Source organism: Hippocampus bargibanti, linkage group LG06 (assembly GCF_051943395.1).
Source record: "Hippocampus bargibanti isolate YZ-2025 linkage group LG06, ASM5194339v1, whole genome shotgun sequence".
Taxonomy (NCBI): domain Eukaryota; kingdom Metazoa; phylum Chordata; class Actinopteri; order Syngnathiformes; family Syngnathidae; genus Hippocampus; species Hippocampus bargibanti.
This window is the reverse complement of record NC_142739.1, coordinates 3,044,394-3,065,078: the sequence shown is the minus strand read 5'-3', so window position 1 is coordinate 3,065,078 and position 20,685 is coordinate 3,044,394. Positions and strand designations below refer to the sequence as shown.

The 20,685-nt window shown below is 42.2% G+C and overlaps 1 protein-coding gene across 4 annotated transcripts; it reads right to left on the bottom strand.

Annotated features, from left to right (window-relative positions):
• Positions 1 to 223: 223 nt before the first annotated feature.
• ube3d (ubiquitin protein ligase E3D) lies at positions 224 to 19,579 on the bottom strand. Of its 4 annotated transcripts, none has more exons than XM_088999200.1 (10): positions 19,350 to 19,579; positions 17,156 to 17,367; positions 16,068 to 16,155; positions 15,058 to 15,280; positions 12,296 to 12,368; positions 12,144 to 12,222; positions 11,606 to 11,714; positions 10,462 to 10,610; positions 5,487 to 5,625; positions 224 to 551 (listed from the first exon to the last, which is right to left on the bottom strand). In XM_088999200.1, exons 1-10 carry the CDS (start codon positions 19,439 to 19,441, stop codon positions 531 to 533), a joined length of 1,185 nt encoding a protein of 394 aa, XP_088855326.1. In that variant the 5' UTR covers positions 19,442 to 19,579; the 3' UTR covers positions 224 to 530. The 4 variants fall into 4 exon arrangements, with proteins under 4 accessions (XP_088855326.1, XP_088855325.1, XP_088855327.1 ...); XM_088999199.1 differs by lacking the exon at positions 224 to 551 and adding an exon at positions 2,668 to 3,730; XM_088999201.1 differs by lacking the exon at positions 224 to 551 and adding an exon at positions 2,668 to 3,730 and having other exon boundaries at positions 19,338 to 19,485.
• Positions 19,580 to 20,685: the final 1,106 nt, after the last annotated feature.

The window sequence follows — 20,685 nt, the reverse complement described above, 5'->3', positions numbered from 1 at the left end:
TGCAAAAGACAAATGACATCTTCATTGAAGACAGACATGTTCAAGATGAAACCTTCTTTTTTCTACTAACACGGGTTACAAAATGCATGAACACTGAACAAATAACCCCCCACAAGATATACTAATTACCCTAAAATGGAGGATTGACTGCTGTGCACACTCTCTGAAGTGTCCCTAAAATAAGCTTCATCAACTGGATGTACAGAAAGGAGGAGCTGATTCATTGGGAAGGAAGAAAAAAACGTTTACTTTGTTTTGTTTTAAATGTGTGAAAAAAATACAAATTTCAAAACAGAATAGGACAAATATACAAAATACAAAAGAATGTCAAAACAAAACTGTCACACTAATGGCACATTTTACCAATGAAAGTAACGTTTTGCCTTTCATAGTTTGAATGGCTAATATGGGCAAGATGTCTTCCAAGTACACCAAAATTAAATTCTCTGGAATGAAGAGTGACACGCAATAACTGAGAGTTGACAATTGACAAAACAGGCCTTTGAAATCTCAGCAACTCTTCTCAGCAATCACAATTGGAGGTAAGCCACCTGAGAACAACAGGAATAGAGTTTGTAAAGTTTCAAACACGCACGCATACACATCATTATAGCTTTTCAAAAAATAAACTTTTTCACCCAAAAGCACAAACGCACTGGTGATTTTATCGCCAATTATGCTCTTCAAATGAAATCTCCACATGATGCAGTCATTTCACAAGTTCAAAAACACACATTTAGCTCAACAAAGCACAGAAGGCAAATCAACTAAGCCTGGTCCTGCCTCACTTGCTCCATCTGCTATTCCTGGGTGCTTGCCTGCCGCAAACAATAGTTGCGTTCCACCGAGGGCTCCACACTGGTATGATTAATGAGGGCATTTGCCTAACTCAAGGCCCCCGTCTTCTTCATCCCAATGCCAGTGCTTGCTCGCCACTCAGGCACATCGATAATTATTCACACAAATGAGATCAAACAGCGAATGGAAGTGAGTTTCCATGAATACCAAATAAATAAAATGTGCATTGTATGTCAATGTATAGTATTCTAAGTTTTAATCCCCCCAAAAAACAACATTTATAATTTTGGCCATGACCTTGAAAAATCTTGCACGATACTATTCCCCAAGGTATGATTGCAGAAAACCCAAAAAGAGTTCAAACAGCGCCTTTCACTTAGCTTAGTTCAAGTGATTAAAATGTTAATTTACTATGTGTATGCAACATTTCTTTCAGTGTCCATCACAGACATCAAATAATTCTAACATTAACTGGGCCATTCTGCAAATTTAGTTGGGAATGATGTTTAATTGTATTTAACAATTTGAGGGGGAAACAAATGACAGAAAGCATTTTCCCTGCAGCACAGCAAACGTTTTTATAGACCTGGCATCGGGTCCAGGGCACGCTGTCATGATAATTCAGAAAAATAGCTGCAGTTTGTATTTGCCTTTTGTGTATGCTGGCTGACCGATTTCATAATGAATCATGAATGAAGTCGGAGCTATTTTATCATTTTCCCCCTGAGAAATTTGAGCTGTTCAGAACGTTTTTTTTCTGTTTTGGAGTTGCCATACTATCATTACACAGGCTGCACATTTCAGAATTTAGTAAGAAACATTAAACATACACAAAGTAATTTGTTTTATCATCTGGTTGGATACAACTATTGTCAAGCCATTTGATTTGTTAATGTGCCCTCCGGCTGAAGGCAATTTCTCTTTCTGATCTTCGGCCAACTGAAGCTCCCAATACTTTATGTTGATGGCTACAGTGAAATATTTGCCAGATGCAAAGCCAAAGCTGGATGTCATGTCAAGATATCCAGATTTAGTGCTGCACGTCTTGAAGCAACAAACAAATATGTTTAGAATTTACCTCACCTCAAATTAACACCCAAGGACGTGATAATCAACGATTTAAGAGTTATTGTATTGTTTATTGAGTTATTATATTGTCTTTGGGTGTGTGTTTGTACCTCTTTTTTACTTCAAGATGGCGCCGCGAGAGTGGCTGCCTTTCCAGCAGCTCCTGTATTTTGTTTTTCTACTTCTTTCTTTCCTTTCCTCTTCCTTTCATAACTTTGCTGCTGTTACTTCCGGGTAGAGTGAACGCTGGTACGAATGGCTGCCGCTGCTTACCCGCACACACAAAAAAAGTTCTTACTGTAAAATGTCCTTGAGAGTTTTGAAAGGCACTTAGAAATTAAATGTATTATTATTATAAATGGACTGGACACAACACATAAATAGCAATGATACCCTGAATATGGAGGTATGGGTAATCTGCATAATGTACAGAGTAAAACACATTCACCTCCATTGCAGCCTTATTATACTGTGTATGAGAGCAAAACTACTAACTGGGCATTGTTGAAATAGTGGATAAAAACAATTTATTGTGAAACGTGTCACTTTCTGATATCCTTTCTGACTAACCTACTGATACATGCCATCACCATGGCTGAGAAAAGTGGGAGATTAATGAGCCAGTGGCAAAGAGAAACCAAGCCAAAGTGTTTCACACCCCATTACACTGGAGGGTCTTGGAATGGAGGGTGTGGAACACAGAATGCACTACAGTCGAAAATGTATTCAAAGATGGTTATGGTGCTGTCTTTGATCCACTCATAGATACTAAAATTATTCTAAGTTTTAATCCCCCCAAAAAACAACATTTATAATTTTGGCCATGACCTTGAAAAATCTTGCACGATACTATTCCCCAAGGTATGATTGCAGAAAACCCAAAAAGAGTTCAAACAGCGCCTTTCACTTAGCTTAGTTCAAGTGATTAAAATGTTAATTTACTATGTGTATGCAACATTTCTTTCAGTGTCCATCACAGACATCAAATAATTCTAACATTAACTGGGCCATTCTGCAAATTTAGTTGGGAATGATGTTTAATTGTATTTAACAATTTGAGGGGGAAACAAATGACAGAAAGCATTTTCCCTGCAGCACAGCAAACGTTTTTATAGACCTGGCATCGGGTCCAGGGCACGCTGTCATGATAATTCAGAAAAATAGCTGCAGTTTGTATTTGCCTTTTGTGTATGCTGGCTGACCGATTTCATAATGAATCATGAATGAAGTCGGAGCTATTTTATCATTTTCCCCCTGAGAAATTTGAGCTGTTCAGAACGTTTTTTTTCTGTTTTGGAGTTGCCATACTATCATTACACAGGCTGCACATTTCAGAATTTAGTAAGAAACATTAAACATACACAAAGTAATTTGTTTTATCATCTGGTTGGATACAACTATTGTCAAGCCATTTGATTTGTTAATGTGCCCTCCGGCTGAAGGCAATTTCTCTTTCTGATCTTCGGCCAACTGAAGCTCCCAATACTTTATGTTGATGGCTACAGTGAAATATTTGCCAGATGCAAAGCCAAAGCTGGATGTCATGTCAAGATATCCAGATTTAGTGCTGCACGTCTTGAAGCAACAAACAAATATGTTTAGAATTTACCTCACCTCAAATTAACACCCAAGGACGTGATAATCAACGATTTAAGAGTTATTGTATTGTTTATTGAGTTATTATATTGTCTTTGGGTGTGTGTTTGTACCTCTTTTTTACTTCAAGATGGCGCCGCGAGAGTGGCTGCCTTTCCAGCAGCTCCTGTATTTTGTTTTTCTACTTCTTTCTTTCCTTTCCTCTTCCTTTCATAACTTTGCTGCTGTTACTTCCGGGTAGAGTGAACGCTGGTACGAATGGCTGCCGCTGCTTACCCGCACACACAAAAAAAGTTCTTACTGTAAAATGTCCTTGAGAGTTTTGAAAGGCACTTAGAAATTAAATGTATTATTATTATAAATGGACTGGACACAACACATAAATAGCAATGATACCCTGAATATGGAGGTATGGGTAATCTGCATAATGTACAGAGTAAAACACATTCACCTCCATTGCAGCCTTATTATACTGTGTATGAGAGCAAAACTACTAACTGGGCATTGTTGAAATAGTGGATAAAAACAATTTATTGTGAAACGTGTCACTTTCTGATATCCTTTCTGACTAACCTACTGATACATGCCATCACCATGGCTGAGAAAAGTGGGAGATTAATGAGCCAGTGGCAAAGAGAAACCAAGCCAAAGTGTTTCACACCCCATTACACTGGAGGGTCTTGGAATGGAGGGTGTGGAACACAGAATGCACTACAGTCGAAAATGTATTCAAAGATGGTTATGGTGCTGTCTTTGATCCACTCATAGATACTAAAATGGGTCAAAAATTGTGAGTCAAACTTGGAAAGTTGGAAGCTGGAAACTGGAGTGGGTGTATCATATACAATGTACAGTTTGCTGGTGGATTCTCATTTTTCTACGTACAAAATACTGTGGCAATGTCAATCATGTACCATGACACATGGATCATTTTAGTCATACGTTTTTCGGAAATACGACTACCCTGTTACACTGAAGTATAATCACCGTGTGAAAGTGCAGGTCTAAAAATGTCCACAAATGATGGCTCAAATGTTGTGTTTCTATAATAAAAATACAAATGGCTCAAGCCTGGCAAGACATTTTTATAACAGGCTGGCTGGCAACTGATATAGCAATTAGGTGCTACAGAGGTGCACGTATGCCCCATGTTGGTGACCGTAATTTTAAACGAATTCGAGTAGCTCAAGAGGTTTGTTTTCAAATTAGCTTCCTGTCCTCTGCCGACGAGTTCCCAACAGGCCTCCACAATCAGGAAGTATTTGAGTGTGTCATTTCATCACACTCCTGATGGCCACTGTAATCATTTCCGGGGACCAGACAAACACTGAACCTTGTGCATGCACTTTCACACCCCGCAGTGATCATACAACAGCAAACATTAATACTGCTACTATTCTTATGGTACGAACATTAAAGTTTGGTGTAACAGTAGCATAAAAAATCTCTCTCTCACAAGAGAGAGAGACAGACAGACAGGGAGAGAGTGAGTAGAGAGAGAGCAGAGAGAAAAAAATGGTTATTGTGCTTGTCTGAAAGGTGCAGCAGGTCTTCCTTCAGCTCCTTGTCATCAATACCAAGTAATTGTCTGATCAAAAATATTTGGCTCCATGGGAATAGCTGGCAAGGAGCTGCCAGAGGTTAACGCCAGCTACACAGTCGCCAACAAAAATCATTCCCCTAAAGGGCCGCCCTGTCTCTAATATGTTCAACAGAAATAATATTTTCAGATTTCAAACACACTGGTACACGCACCTACAAAAAAAATATTGGGGGGGTGGGTGGTTTACAGAGTGCATGAAAAGGAAAAATCGGTGCAAAGGTCATAATTACATCATACATGATTCAGACAAACAGCTAATGTTGTGTTAGGCAAAACAAAAAGACATATAACATGCATTTTATATATGCTGAGATTACCCAGACTCAGCAATTTGTTTTCAGACAGTTGAACATATTGTAATGATGCAAAGCAACCGGCAGGTTTTAACTCCAATTTCCTGCCCCTTTGAGTTGTGTCTCACCTTATAAGCTCTCATGTGACGCATTGATGCAGGAAGTGTAGCATTGCTGTCTTCAATCACTTGCAGTAACTCCTCGCACACCTTCAGCGGGAGCACCACAGAGTGTCCTGTGGCATTGACCTCCCAGTTGGTGGCCACGCTAAAAAGTAGAAAGTGCAAGTGATTGATGTTGACTGCTAGAGCCACGTTCAGCCCAATGAGAAAACCAGAAATAGCTGCAATAAAGCTAACGGTTGCAGTTTTAATCGAACCATTTTTAACTACAAATGGTGCTGAGAAATACAGTACAAGGACAACATTAAAATGAATAGATGACAAGCTTGAGTGTTGCATCGGTACACACCTGTGCAGCATGCAGGAAGAGTGACTGAACTAGGCAAGAATTGTAATGTGTCAGTATGTGTGGTGTATAGCGTCATACCAAAAGAAAAATCTATGTTAACCATCTGTGCGTTTCTCACAGGATAAGTATTTTGCTCATGTACTTTTCAGAATTTAGTCACACACATTGGACAAAAAGAATATCTTGATCAGTTTTACATAGACTTTTATGGTAACTAATTATATCAGTGCAAAAAAGAGTGAAAGTAAATTATGTTGTGTTTTACAAAGAATGTTGTCATTTTTAGGCAAGTCATTCACTTTGCATGAACGAGACCAACATTTTCCAAATTGTATGTTATGACACATTTGTGTCAAATGGGAGGTCTTGAGGGGTACCATAGGGCAGTGATTTTCAACCACTGTGCCGCGGCACACTAGTGTGCCATGAGAGATCGTCAGGTATGCCGTGAGAAACTATCCAATGCCCCTTTTTCAAATTTAACATTTTACAAACATTTATTAATCATTTTCTGCCAATCTACTCACCACGTGAGTTCGCTTCCTTTATTCTCGTCGCCGTGTACATCGCGCCACAAGCTAATGCTAACGCGTGTATACAAACGCTAGCGGACCATGGAAACCAACTCGAACTAAAATATCCAGAATCACCCCTGATCATTTTGGGTGATTTTAATCAAACACGTTTAAACTGTGAACTTATTGACTGCAGCAGCATATTGACCGTTTCACCAGTGAAGAGAACATTCTAGATCACTGTTACACAGCACTCAAAGGCGTATACCGGTCTGTTGCGCATGCAGCATTGGGTCTTTCTGACCACTATTTAATCCACTTAATTCCCACATACAAACAGAAACTCAAATGTGTAAAACCGGTAGTCAAGACAGTTAAAACATGGACAGATGAAGCAAAGTTATCGCTACAAGAATGCTTAGACTGCACTGATTGGAGCGTCTTTGAAACTTCAACGGGCACATTGGATGAATACACAGACACTGTAACATCATACATCAGTTTCTGTGAGGACATGTGTGTACCAACAAAGTCCTTCCGCTCATTCAACAACAACAAGCCATGGTTCACTCACAAACTCAGGCAGCTTAGGAAAGAGAAAGAGTCTGCATTTAAAAGCGGTGATCGAGCAGTTTACAAACTCGCCCGAAACAGGCTGATGAAGGAAATTAACATCGCAAAGAAAAGTTACGCGGAGAGGCTTAACAAACAGTTCTCCGCGAACGAGTCTGCATCGGTGTGGAATGGCCTGAAAGCAATAACAAATTATCGTTTACCATCCCTCCAAGCAGTGTACAACAATGGTATGGCTGATGAGTTAAATACATACTTTTGCTGATTTGAAAAGGACACCCCCATTTCCCTGGTCTGCCCACCATTACCAGAAACTACCGTATCTCCGCCCTCTGCCCTACAGATCCACGAACTGGACGTTAGACGGCTCTTCAAGCAGCAGAAGATCAAGAAAGCTGCGGGACCTGACAGAGTGTCCCCCTCCTACCTGAAAGTCTGCGCTGACCAGCTGGCTCCGGTCTTCACACAAATCTTCAACAGATCCCTGGAGCAGTGTGAAGTTCCATCCTGCTTCAAACAGTCTACTGTCGTCCCAGTTCCAAAGAAACCAGCACCCTCAGGATTGAACGACTATAGACCTGTTGCTCTGACGTCTGTGGTCATGAAGTCCTTTGAACGCCTCGTGCTGAACCACCTAAAAAACATCTGCTATATCCTCTTCAGTTTGCCTACCGGGCAAACAGGCCTGTGGAGGATGCAGTCAACATCGGGCTGCACCACATTCTCGACCACCTTGACAACAAAGGAACCTACGCAAGGATCCTGTTTGTGGACTACAGCTCTGCGTTCAATACCATCATCCCAGAACTCCTCATCCCCAGCTTGGTGTGTCCCCTACCATCTGCCAGTGGACCCTCAGCTTCCTGACAGGACGGACACAACAGGTCAGACTGGGAAGTATATCATCCACAACACGAACCACAAGCACTGGAGCCCCGCAGGGATGCATCCTCTCTCCATTGCTCTTCTCTCTCTACACGAACGACTGCACCTCAACGCACCCAGCTGTCAAATTCATAAAGTTCGCAGACGACACCACGGTCATCGGTCTCATCAAAGACGGCGACGAGTCTGCGTACCGACAACAAGTGGAGCAGCTGGAGCTCTGGTGCAGCCGTCACAACCTGGAGCTGAACACGCTCAAGACAGTTGAGATGATCGTGGACTTCAGGAAACATCCATCACCACAGCTACCCCTCACACTATCCAACTACCTCGTGTCAACTGTTGAGACCTTCAAGTTCCTGGGAATCACAGTCTCCCAGGACATGAAGTGGGAGGTCAACACCAACTCTATCCTGAAAAAGGCCCAACAGAGAATGTACTTCCTGAGGCTGCTAAAGAAGCATGGCCTGCCACAGGAGGTGCTGCAACATTTCTACACGGCTGTCATCGAATCCATCCTGTGTTCTTCCATCACCGTTTGGTTCGGGGCCGCCACAAAAATGGACAAAATCCGACTTCAACGGACAGTTAGGACGGCAGAAAAAAATCATTGGCACCGCCCTACCCACTCTCGAGGACTTGCACACTGCAAGAATCCAAACTAGGGCGCGGAAAATCCTACTGGACCCTCCGCACCCTGCCCACCACCTTTTCCAGCTACTTCCCTCAGGCAGGCACTACCGATCCATGCGCACCAAATCCCGCAGACATTTAAACAGCTTCTTCCCCCAAGCCATTAAACCTTTGAACTCTTTCAACAGTAGCCAAAATGGAACTGTATAGGGCCACTTAGCAGTTTTTTTGACGACGATACTAGTGCAGCGTGTTCTACCGGAAACAAATTCCTTGTATTTTCTACATACTTGGCAATAAAGATGATTCTGATTCTGATGTGTCATTGTCCTGTGTCCGTGCTGAAAAGACTGGGAGGGTAATTTAATATTCATCCGTGTGGCAACACGTCAATGATTGCCTCTTTCCTGCGAGATGGTTCGTGGTGTGCCGGAAAAAAAATCCAATGTAAAAAAACGTGCCCTGGTTCAAAAAAGGTTGAAAAACACTGCCATAGGGTATTTTTCAATACTTTTTTTCCTGACATATGTTTTAATTAATTTCAATTATACCTTTGTTCATCTTGTCTACGGCAAATGCCTGTATCAAAAGGCATAACAAATTGAAGCCCTTCCATTGGATGTCATACTTGTGTTTTGCAAGTTGGCATTCTTCCAAAAAAAAAAAAAAAAAACCATGGCACCAGCAAATAAATTTGCTTACACTAAGGGCATTTAGGACACATCTGAGACAAGATCGTCATCATGACATTTGTATTCAAATTATTTTGCGACATTTGATTGGTGGTATGCTGTCAGGCAACAGAATGGGTGCCTGGGCAGATTTAAGGCTGGTCCACACTGAACGAGAGTCTTGTTTATGAAGGAGGCAAAGTTGGGTGCTTAACTGACCTAGTGTACTTCCAACTGGTTTGCTAATTCAAAACAAGTGCCCCAAAGGCCATTGTGACCTTCCATCCAACGGCACATTTTCTTTTGCCCAATGATATAATTTGTGCAAAACCATCCCATAACATTTTAGGAATCTGACACTAGACGTGCAATGTATAGCAGCTTTTCTGTGAAGATGGGGGCTTCTGTGACTTTTTTGACAGCAAGTTTGTCAAAACATTGTAAACGACTTGACTGCACTCAGCTGCAGGGGAGAGCAGCGTGGATGAAAAACGACCAGTGCTGAGTCAGTTGAAAATAATGAGTGTTGAAGACTTCTAGTAGGGGGTAGAAAGACAGGGCATGAAGAACCACACGCAGAGCATCTACCGACACCGTCATAATGCATCGCAGCAAGGTACACAGAGACTTGCAGTGGTCAAAACAATTTGAGAAAGCACTTTAAGTGACAACTGAAGACATTTGATAGCAATCACGTTTGAAAAATAATGGAAAATTACTGTATGTCCTTGGTATGGAACCACAGCACAAGCTGCATATTTGGGAGGCATGGTGGCAGATGTGGCTAATATTACATCTGTCTCAGTCAAATGTTTATTTTTATTTTATTCATCTCCCAAATTTCAAAATAATTTGCGCAAGGTCTATTGAAGACTGAGTTGAAAAGCGCACATGTGGGTGTGAATAGTCGTCTGTCTATACTGTGCAGCAGGAATCATACAGTGAACTATCCAAAGTAATGTGAGATTCCGAACAGGGGTCATGTTGGTAGCACATTGATAGCTGTGAAGTACATTCTGGCCATTCCATAATTATGCGCTATGAGTAGCATATCAGAATAGCATACACAGCTTTTTTTGTCCTTGCAGGATGCATCTTGCATCTTTTTGCCCTTGGAGCAAATGGGAACAAAAAACAGTTCATGTTTTTAATGTGCATAAGCTATGCACAGTAAACAAAATCGCATCAAATGAGGCTTTCATCCACTGATTTGAGAAACAGCAAGTGGTATATAAACCCTTCATCCTCTGCTTTGAGAAACGGCAAGTGGTGGTGAAGCAGATGCACTGAAAAGATGATAGATTACGGCAAGGAGTGAAAACTGAAGGAGACATGAGCATGTAGTATTCACTTACTCTTGCTGCTGGACACCCATATGAGAACAGGCGATGTAGAGGACTTTGAGTGCTCTTGCAGCCCTCAGTGATGGAATGTGATGAGTGTGGGTGCAAGCAGACCACTCTGGGACTGATGCTATGATGGAATCGCTGTTCAGCAGCCAGAGCTGCAAGAGGAGCAGACACACCACTTCACATACAGGATGTGCAAAGGACTGATTCACATTTTGCCTGTTTTTTGTCACACCGCGATATTGCCAAACGCCGGATGAACAGCATAAATATCAGCCTTTCCCAGAGCTTGCTGATGATCAGCCCAATCTTTTGTCCTTAATGGATCTCCACACACCCACGCATTATGATAAATTTTGTATTTCAAGAAATTATTTTTAAAAGAACCATTTATACTTGCACTTGAGTAAAAATAAACTTCATCTTGCACAGAAAGTTTTTAAACACCAATATCTTTGCTTCTACTTGAGTAGTCAACATGAATACTTTTGACACCTTTGAAAGTAAATGAGCTGACTAAAACCATGCAGAGCCAAATATATCACAAAGCGCCATAATCAGAGAAAAATTAATAAATTGAGAGGGTTCTGGGGTGTGAGCACGTGGTACTATTATAATTTGAGTATCAACTAAAAAGGAATGGCTGCATGAGAGTGCATTGAATATAACTGGATACTGTCAAGCTGTACCTGAACAAGACTTTACAGGTACGACTTGCCAACTCTTTTTGCATACAGTATAATGTAGACTAACTAGAAACAACAATAAATCCACTCGCAATCAACTGTATCGTTCATATGATGCATGGTGGTTGGACATGTATTTTGCAGTGGTGAAAAAAGCACAGCATTTTTTGAGGCTTTTTGTAAACTTGCAGCAAAATGAGGTAACCAAATTAGATCGGACAGTTTGATACTAGTCACTCTGCACTTGACTGCCAGTCGTCCTGTGCTCTCACTGAGCACTACTGCCACCTGCAGTTAAAAGGACACCTTTTTCAAAGAACAAAGAATAACAAACTGAGGGGGGGAAAATAGCATCTTCGCTTTCCTTAGGTCAATTTAGTAAACAGGTGAAAGCAGTCAAAATAATAAATAATTGTACTTTTACTTGAGTAAAACATCTTAATATCTTTCTGCCCTCTTCTTACCAGCAAGAATGGTTTTCCACTCTGTGTTTGGACAGAAAAGTGGAAGGAACTCATTGAGTTGGAAAGTTCTGCAAGCCTTGCTGCTACAGTCCTCTCCAGGAAACAGGATCTGTCCAAAAACAAGTACAGTATACGTGTTTCATAAATATTTTAAAATTCCACACAACAGCCATTTCAAATAATTGTCATGCATCAAATCATTAGTATCTAGCTCAAAACATCCAATCCAATTATGCATTTCAATATGTACAGTACTGGATATGTTTGAGCATCTTACATCTTTGTGATCTTAATTCTGTTACCTGCTTCATTATGCTTATTTTTACATTCAAAAAAATTTAGCAATGTGTAAAGCATTTGCAAGTATGAAAAACACCAAATGAACTTGCATTAATGTGTAGGTACTGCAAGAACGTACATATTTTAAAGGGTAAAATAAACCTCACAATCAAAATCCAACAATGCCTCCCGGTTCAATGCAAGTACATTCTCCCGTCCCTTCCTCACATTTCTAAGACTGGCCAGTGATTGGACCTACCTGCTGAATGAAGACTCTGGCTTTCTGTCCCCCACTTTGGACTCCACCATCACTTGTGTGATGTACAGTCTGAGGGTCTCTGGAAGTCACAGCAAAGACAGCTCATAAAAACCTGGGGAATATTGATCACCTGGTACTAAGAGGAGTTATACCCGGTGTCGGCGCCTCTCCTAGAACTGAGGAACAGCCCACGCAGGAGACAAGTGCATGCCTGTGGCAGGTTTTCTATTGATGACAGAAATGCACACCAAAAATATTTTAACATTATATACATGCAATTGTTGCATGTGCAGTGTTAAAATAAACCAACAAATATGTTTCCACTGGAACTGGGCCAAAGGAAGACAATTGTTCCTCGAACAGATAGAGATATTAGTCTTTGTCCATGGAGTACAGAGAAGATTCATTTCACTGATGCAATTTTGTCTGGGAGAAACATGCTGATGTGGCTGAGTGTACAAGAGGATTTGAAAGTCTAGCACTTGCATCTCACTTCCAGAGTGGAAGATGGATGTGTTTTTTTGAGCACTTCGACAGATAATGAGACTGTCTCAAAAGTGCATGATCAACGCCAGCACCATCATTACAAAGGTCCCTCCACCTTTAATCATTTTGCAATTTGCATTCTTCAGCGGAAGTCAACCCAAAAATGTTATACTTGTAATACTTGTTAAAAAGTACAATTCATCAATTTTTCTCCATCTCAAGGGAGAGCCATTTTGCCACTTGTGATCGACTGAAAATTACGGCACGGTTGTTTAGGTAACAAGCAATCATGGCTCAGCTTCAGAAAAGGGATGAGGAGATGATCGGTCATCACCTGATCCCTCAGCAACTGCGATGTTCTTTTCAGTTGACAAAAAGTGGCAAAAAAGTCAGCCCTGAGATAAAGAAAAACTGGTGGAACATACTTCTGCAAAAAAACGTTTTTGGATGACTTCCTCTTTAACGGTATGGCTCGTGAAAGAGCAAATAAAATGCACTCATTTTATTTTTTTTCAACATTCACCTCAAACGTCTTGAGTACTTATTTGGAGTTCTTTCATTAATGTTATTATTTCTTGAATTTCTTTTTTAGAAATAAGATCCTATAGCCAGTGATGAAAATAGGGGGGGGGGCTGTGGGCCGCAGGCCTTACCCATCTGAAACAGTTTTTGATCCCAGCACTCTTGTCAATTTCCCTCGCTCGATCTTCATCCTTCTATTGTAACACTTATGCCATCGTACACAACGTTGCTTGAATAGTTCGCGCTATCTGGCTATGTCTCACGCGCCATTACCACCAGTTAACTGTCGAGTTACACTGCTATGCTAAGGGGCTTGTGGAAGCCGATGAGTAAAGCATGGCAAGGGTGAAACTCGATTTACTGCTAATCCGATAGTGTCATTATACATGGTACCTCGGTTCTCGAACGCCTCACTGTTCGAACAAATCGGTGTTCAAACAAAATATTCGAGATATTCTTGCTTCGGCGTTCGAACATCAATCGGTGTTCGAACGCCAATACGACGCGTGAGTGCATACGCGAGGGTAGGGAGCTGAGCGGCGCACGGGTGTATCGCTCTGTTCGTGACCAACTGTTGTCGCTAGCGGACATGCTGCGTTTTGCTCTAGCGTTTAATATAGGTGTACGAAGAGTTTTAGCCCCTAATCATAACTCCAAAGAAAGTAAGTGCTGCTTAAAGTGACAAAAGAAAAGTAGTGCGTACAATTATTGCATTTAAGAAAAAAATAATCGCAAAATATTAAGAAGGTGTGCGAGTGTCTGATCTGGCGAGGGAATACAGCATGGCGAAATCTACGATCAGTACGATATTAAAGAATAAGGAGGCTGTGAAATCTAGTGATGTTGCTGTGGGAGTGAGAGTAAGTGTCATTGGATAGATATTTTAAGAGAAAAGAACATCCTGTAGCCGAATCATCCGAAGCTGTCACATTCCGAGCGAGAGTGACGGCAGATGACTCGTCGGAACGTAGTGGAATGTTTGGGATCCCAAAGTAGGCGGCAGAAACGTACTAACCAAGCAGGATGTTTATTCACAAATAAAAGAAAACACAGCGAGTAAGAAGGCAAGGGGTGATCCGACCCGCTTACTACGGCAAAAAGCAAATGGCACACGAGTGTGCAAAATTACGCAATCCCGGAAGATGACATAAATTTACGGGACACAGGGAAAATACCTTGGACCAGATACACTCGCGCATCGAAGGAAGAGTCCAGGTACGGTGGCGAGTTGAGTCAATCATCCGGCATTGGCGAGGTGATCGCGAACCGTATAAATGCCCCGTGTGCGTGATTAGAGAATGACAGCGGGTGGAGAACGGCCGGGAGAGGCAGCCCCCCCCCCCCCCCCCCGCTGTCAACTCGCAAGTGACAGGAGCAAAGAGGTGGTTTTGGTGTTCGAAAAAAATCGCTTTTCGAACAGGGTCCTGGAACGAATTATGGTCGAGAACCGAGGTACCACTGTACAGCAAAACTCGGTTGTACAATCGAGTCATCTGCCGCAAACACGTTTTAATGTTTATGTCGCAAAACGCAAAGATTTACTACACTACGAAGAGCTCAGGTACAGTATATGATAGTCGCGCTTGTGCCAGCACTTAGATTCTAACGTGGAGTCGCCCCTCCCACACACATGCCAACCGTGACTCCGTGGAAGATGGGCGATTGAAACACTGCCCATACCCTACCGTCTCCACCCGAAATTTTCTCAAAGGATTTACGGTTTTCTCGAGAAAGGTCATTTGGGTGAGAAAAAGTCGGAAAATGCTCATCCCTGTTTAGCTGAGCAAAGGATATTGCATTCACTCATGCCAAAGAACAGAGGTCACAAAAACTGTATGACACAGCAGCCTATAACTTTTGGGCCGTTGCTATTATAGCTATCCTTTTGGTGGTGCACATCACTCACCTTTGGATCTTGACTATCCTGTAAGTCAGCATAGCTCACTTCCTGGAGAAGGGTCTGTTCACAGCTGCCATCCCTGGTGAGGAGGAAGAAGGTGTCGCCCAGAAAGCAATCCCCAGCTCCGGGCAACATCTTCTTGTTAGCAAAAGGATCCGGATGGCAGCACCAATCGTCCACAATGGCATTCCAGTTGCCATTTGGAAGAGGAAGCACTCGCTTGAACAATCTGTAGATAAGGAATTGTTGTCTATATGTATTCCAAGGTTGTTGTCTGAAAACGGGAGATGTTTCCTGTCATGACATTCAAAAATCTCCTTTGAACAAAGTGGGGAGTGAAATACTTTCCTCAAAGCACACTGCAGAATGGTTTGCTTTAAAGCATGTATCATTTTGACCTGGTTTTGAACAGGTCTATTTTGGGGCTCTCATGTCACATCCTTGGACAAAACTTTCTGGGAACCACCCAAGTAAAACAAGTACTGCATGATTAACGGAACAGTACAGTGACAGTGAGGAGCAAGGTTATTATGGCCTAACATTAAATTAAGTGCATGTTGTCACATATGCATGATGTTGTTTTAATTGCCAAACTTCCAAGGATTTCTACACACCGTTTGCTCCTATTGAGTGTGTGCTGTGTGGGGGGTTGAGAGAGGTACAAGTGTTAGGGCAATTTTTAGTAGGTCACTGCTGAAAAACATAACCAGAGGCTAAAGCCAACCAAAATGCAGGCACTGTAATTTTTCAGCATATAACACTGCTGACTAGAGAAAGCTACAAGCTGAAGTCAATAAGACCACTGAACCACCTCGGGGCGGGAAGCACAGCATTTTTAATCGGTGATGCAGAACTTTCTGTCATAGTGACTCGACATCAATTGACAATTTTAGCTCCAGCTCCACCCATCTATTATTCCTGTGGCCAGCTATAACAGTCGCAGCATCAATAAAACCACACACAAAGTAGACAGAAGTATGATCTCGAGTCCCGCTTCTCCTCGTTTTTTTTCTCACCTATCCTCGAGCAGCCTGGTTGTACAGCTCTGACAGGAGAAGCAATACGACTCATGAGCCCGTAGTGTTCTTATTATGTCTGATGACTCTAAAGTGAAACAAATAAAACATTAAAATGATGGTAAACATATGAAAATCATAGAAAACGCTTACGTTAAAGGCCAGGAAAGAGCACAAAATAGATTTAGTTTTGATAGATCGCACTGAGGTACAGTTTTCTCATGAACTGAATTTAAGGTGTTGAACCCCAGATGTGTTGATAGCAGTATCATCTATTGCCTTCCTCAAATACCATATTTTCTGGACTAAAAGGTGCACCGGACTATAACGCGCACCCCCAATCAATGGTGTATTTTCAAACTTTTTCCGTATATTAGGCGGACTATAGGACGCAGCTTCAATGAATGACGTTTAAAAAGTATAGCAAAAATAAGGCAGACCACATTTTTTAGTAGAGGCAAAGGTTACTTTTGACATATTCCAGTATGGACCGCACACTACTTCTACGAGGGGGAAAGGGAGTCGTGGCTGCTGACAGTAGTTGCAAAAGCTATTGTGGCTCAAAATTACTTCACATGTAAGGTGCATCGGCTTATATGGCGCAGGGTCATCTGTTGAAGAAAATGAAGGTTTTTAGGTGCGCCTTATAGTCCATTCGGTAGTTTATTCATCTAGCCGTTGTTTGTATAACTTTGTCCGCAAAAGGGTCGTGGATGTGATTGTCCCGATTCCACCTTTCTTGGGGCAGTAGATAGTTTACGGGGTACACCCTAACCGGTTGCCACAAACAGACAAACAACAATACACACTCATTATAAGACAGAGGGGCACATTCCTGTCAGGAAAGTGACCTATTAGTCATGTTCTTTTGAAATGTGGGAGGAAACCGGGACTCTGGTTTCCTTCTTGAAGAAACGCAATGGGGATTTGGCATGGTAAGAACATGCAAATTCCACAAAGTAAGGTCGGGGCCCGGCTTTGAATCCATGACCTCTGCACTGTGAGGCAGACGTGCTAGCCAGTCGCCCAATTAATTCAAACGACAAATACACCCTGCCAAAGATTGCGTTCCCAACAGCCAACAGTACCTTCACTCTTGTAATGTGAAATATTTATTCGCAGTCTGAAATGACACTCTTGATCACAGGATTCTCCCCCTGGTGTCAGAATGCAGGATTCGTCCACATAAGAGACTCCTGGGGGTAAAATGAAGGTGAGCTCGGCTGTGGCGGTCCGGATGTGAAGAGAGGAATCTCCACCAGTCACAAATACATCCGTGGTGTTTCCAGCCACATCTTTCCTAGACAACAGAGAAGAAAGATCGTGAAACCTTGTGTGTGTCCATCCGTCAGTCAGTCAGTCCGTCCGTCCATCCATCCATATATCTATCCATATATATATACCAGGGGTCGGGAACCTATGGCTCGCAAGCCATATATGGCTCTTTTGATGATTGCATATGGCGAGCCGATAAATATTACATATTATAATACATATTGTCGGTTTTTCGTCGTTCATTTCCCGTTGGGGCTGCAGTTGGCAGAAAGCGCAATTTTGATTGGATGACACTGACCTAGAATGGCCGAAAGCGCCATGTTGATTGGATGATAGTGGCCATCATGTTGAAACAGGTAAACGCCCCTTTAAATGAGCCCAACTTGTGCACTTCAGCCTGAATGCACCAGAGCATTAGAGGAGAGAAAATGTTCTGATTCTAATTTGCAATGAAACAATACCATCGATGAAACAGTCGAATGTCAGTGACATTTTAACAAGCCCCTTGTTAACGTTAGCATCAATATACTTCTGCGAGAAGTAGATTGCGGATAGCAAGTGTGGAAGCTTATGAGCTGTGAGCAGGCTAGCTAGCAGTAACTTCGCCTCTGGACCGGCAAATTGAATTTCATTCCGATCGTTTTCCTGGATTTTTACCAATCACGAGGAACGGAAAACCATTCATGTTAACGGTGAGTGCTATCACAAAGTTATTTTAAATAATACATTCTGATATTTTGTTGAAAAGTGGCCGCACGTGCGTGTGTGTGTGCGCGCACGCGAGAGTTTGTATGTGCGCGCGCGCGTGCGTGCATGTGGCTCTCACTGAAAAACATTTCTAAATATTTTACTTTTATGGCTGTCTTAGTCAAAAAGGTTCCTGACCCCTGCCCTGGGGCCTGCTTGCGACAAATGGCATCCAGGATGCCATGAAGATTTGACTGTTGTAGCGATGACATGATTTAATTTGAAATTGGATGTTGGGCTAATTCGCCATACAAACATCTCTAAACATCGCTCTGTAATCTTTGTTTAAATTTTGGACTTCCTGATACGTCATATCCTGCCTTCCTTTACATGATGTCGAATTTACATTAAGTCACATCCTATCGCGTCACACACTGTGTGCCGCATAAATAATCCCGCAGTCTCGCTCTCTCACTCTCTCTTCTCTCTGCCTTCCTCCTTCGCAGACCTCCCACAATGTCTCCACTGTCTTCAAGATTAAACCAACTTTCTGTTCTACACCTGGCTTCCTGATGATTTAACCATCCTCTTCCATCAACACCCGTCAAAGCAATGAACCAAGGGCGAACGATCAAAATAACCCAACACATATATATATATATATATAGGCGGCCCGGTAGTCGAGTGGTTAGCACACCGGCCTCACAGTGCAGAGGTCGCCGGTTCGCGTCCCGGTCCGGCCTCCCTGTGTGGAGTTTGCATGTTCTCCCCGGACCCGCGTGGGTTTTCTCCGGGTCCTCAAAAAAACATGCATGGCAGGCAGATTGACCACTCCAAATTGTTCCTAGGTGTGAGTGCGAGAGTGACTGTTGTATGTCTTTGTGTGCCCTGCGATTGGCTGGCAACCAATTCAGGGTGTCCTCCGCCTCGTGCCCGAAGACAGCTGAGATAGGCTCCAGCAACCCCTGCGACCCTAATGAGGAATAAGCGGTACGGAAAATGAGATGATATATATATATATATATATATATATATCTGTATATATATACAGTAAAGTCTCGTTATATCGGTATCGGATATAACGAGACTTTACTGTAAATCAATCTGGAAATAAAATCATCTAGAAATTATCATATATAATTAGACTGACACGAAGCAACGATGTTCTTTTTAAAACAATAGTTCGGCATGGTTTTGAGCTGGTTTGCGTTTACCGGACTGACTTCGGTTGGTACATATGGTGTGTAAATAAATGTCGCATCGTAGAACAACGGCAATTTACAGCGACAAATGTAATGAGCTACCAACATAATTATTCACCCGATGACGAGAAGTCCACTTTGTAGCCTTTTCCTTAATTCGAGAAACACCCCAACTCCGCGTGTCTTGACTGACGTGTCCAAATCGGCCATAGAGACAACAGACTACACACAAGTATTAGCATGAGCTAACTAAAAGATTTCTAAAACAACAAACGAACTCTTCACAGTAGTAAAAATAATCTGCAGTGTGACCGCGAACACTACACGTGTATACGCGGTTGGCATTCATAAACAACAGCTTCCGCTCAAAATTGTCAAAGTAACATTCACAGATGTGCAATGCAGATCAGTACACGATAACGTTGTAATTCATTAATCGCAGAAATTTTACAATTACATTGAATTTAAATCTACGAATCATCTACGAATAAGGTTCAGCAAATATCTAAAGAAACCAACGGCGAGAGTGAATTATTTTAAAATAACTTTATTTGTGGTTTCCGTTCCGTTTTCGCGTCACGATGATCAACTTTACACATCCAACAAGACTTCCATGCGGAAGAGCGGGGGGAATGTACGGTTGGATGTTCTGCAAATCCGCAGTGCAGTCTGGGAGCTGTCATTCGACCGCCTTTGTTTGTACTCGTGATGGGAATTCCGGCTCTTTTTAGCAAGCGGGTGCTTTTGGATCGGCTCACCAAAGAGAGCCAGCTCTTTCGGCTCCAGAATAGATTCTCAGGGTGTTTTTTTGTTGCTTAAATTCATTTGCTTCAAAAAGACTTCAAAAATATATGTAAAAAGACTTACTCATGTAAAACACACACAATATATCATTTTTATATTCATATGGTTTTATTTATATTGAACATAAACCATGGAGTAAAAAAAAAAAAAAAAAAAATAATAATAATAATAATAATAATGTAGCAGTTGAGGAATGAGAACACACGGTCGATTGGAGTACGTCTTTATTCCAACAGCTAACAAGTAGAAAAAGAGACAAAACGGAAACTGCAGTGAAATATATGTGATATAAACCCGCCCCCTCCCGTACACCTGCTGGGTGAGATGTCTGGCCGAATATTTTGGGGACGCCGTGGTGAAATGGTGCTGGAGCCAGGGGCTCCCCTGGCAAAAGGGGGAAAGAAGGTGCACCCGAAGCTTCAGGCAGAAATTCACCAGGGATGCGGAGTGGCTGACCGAGTACTAACTCTGCCGGAGCGGCGTTAAGGTCTTCTTTAGGAGCTGAACGTAACCCGAGCAGGACCCACGGAAGCCGGTCAACCCAGTTACCGTCCGATAGTGCGGCCCGTAGCGCGGCTTTAAGTGACCGGTGGAAACGTTCACACATCCCGTTAGCCTGTGGGTGGTAGGCCATAGTGCGGTGTACACCC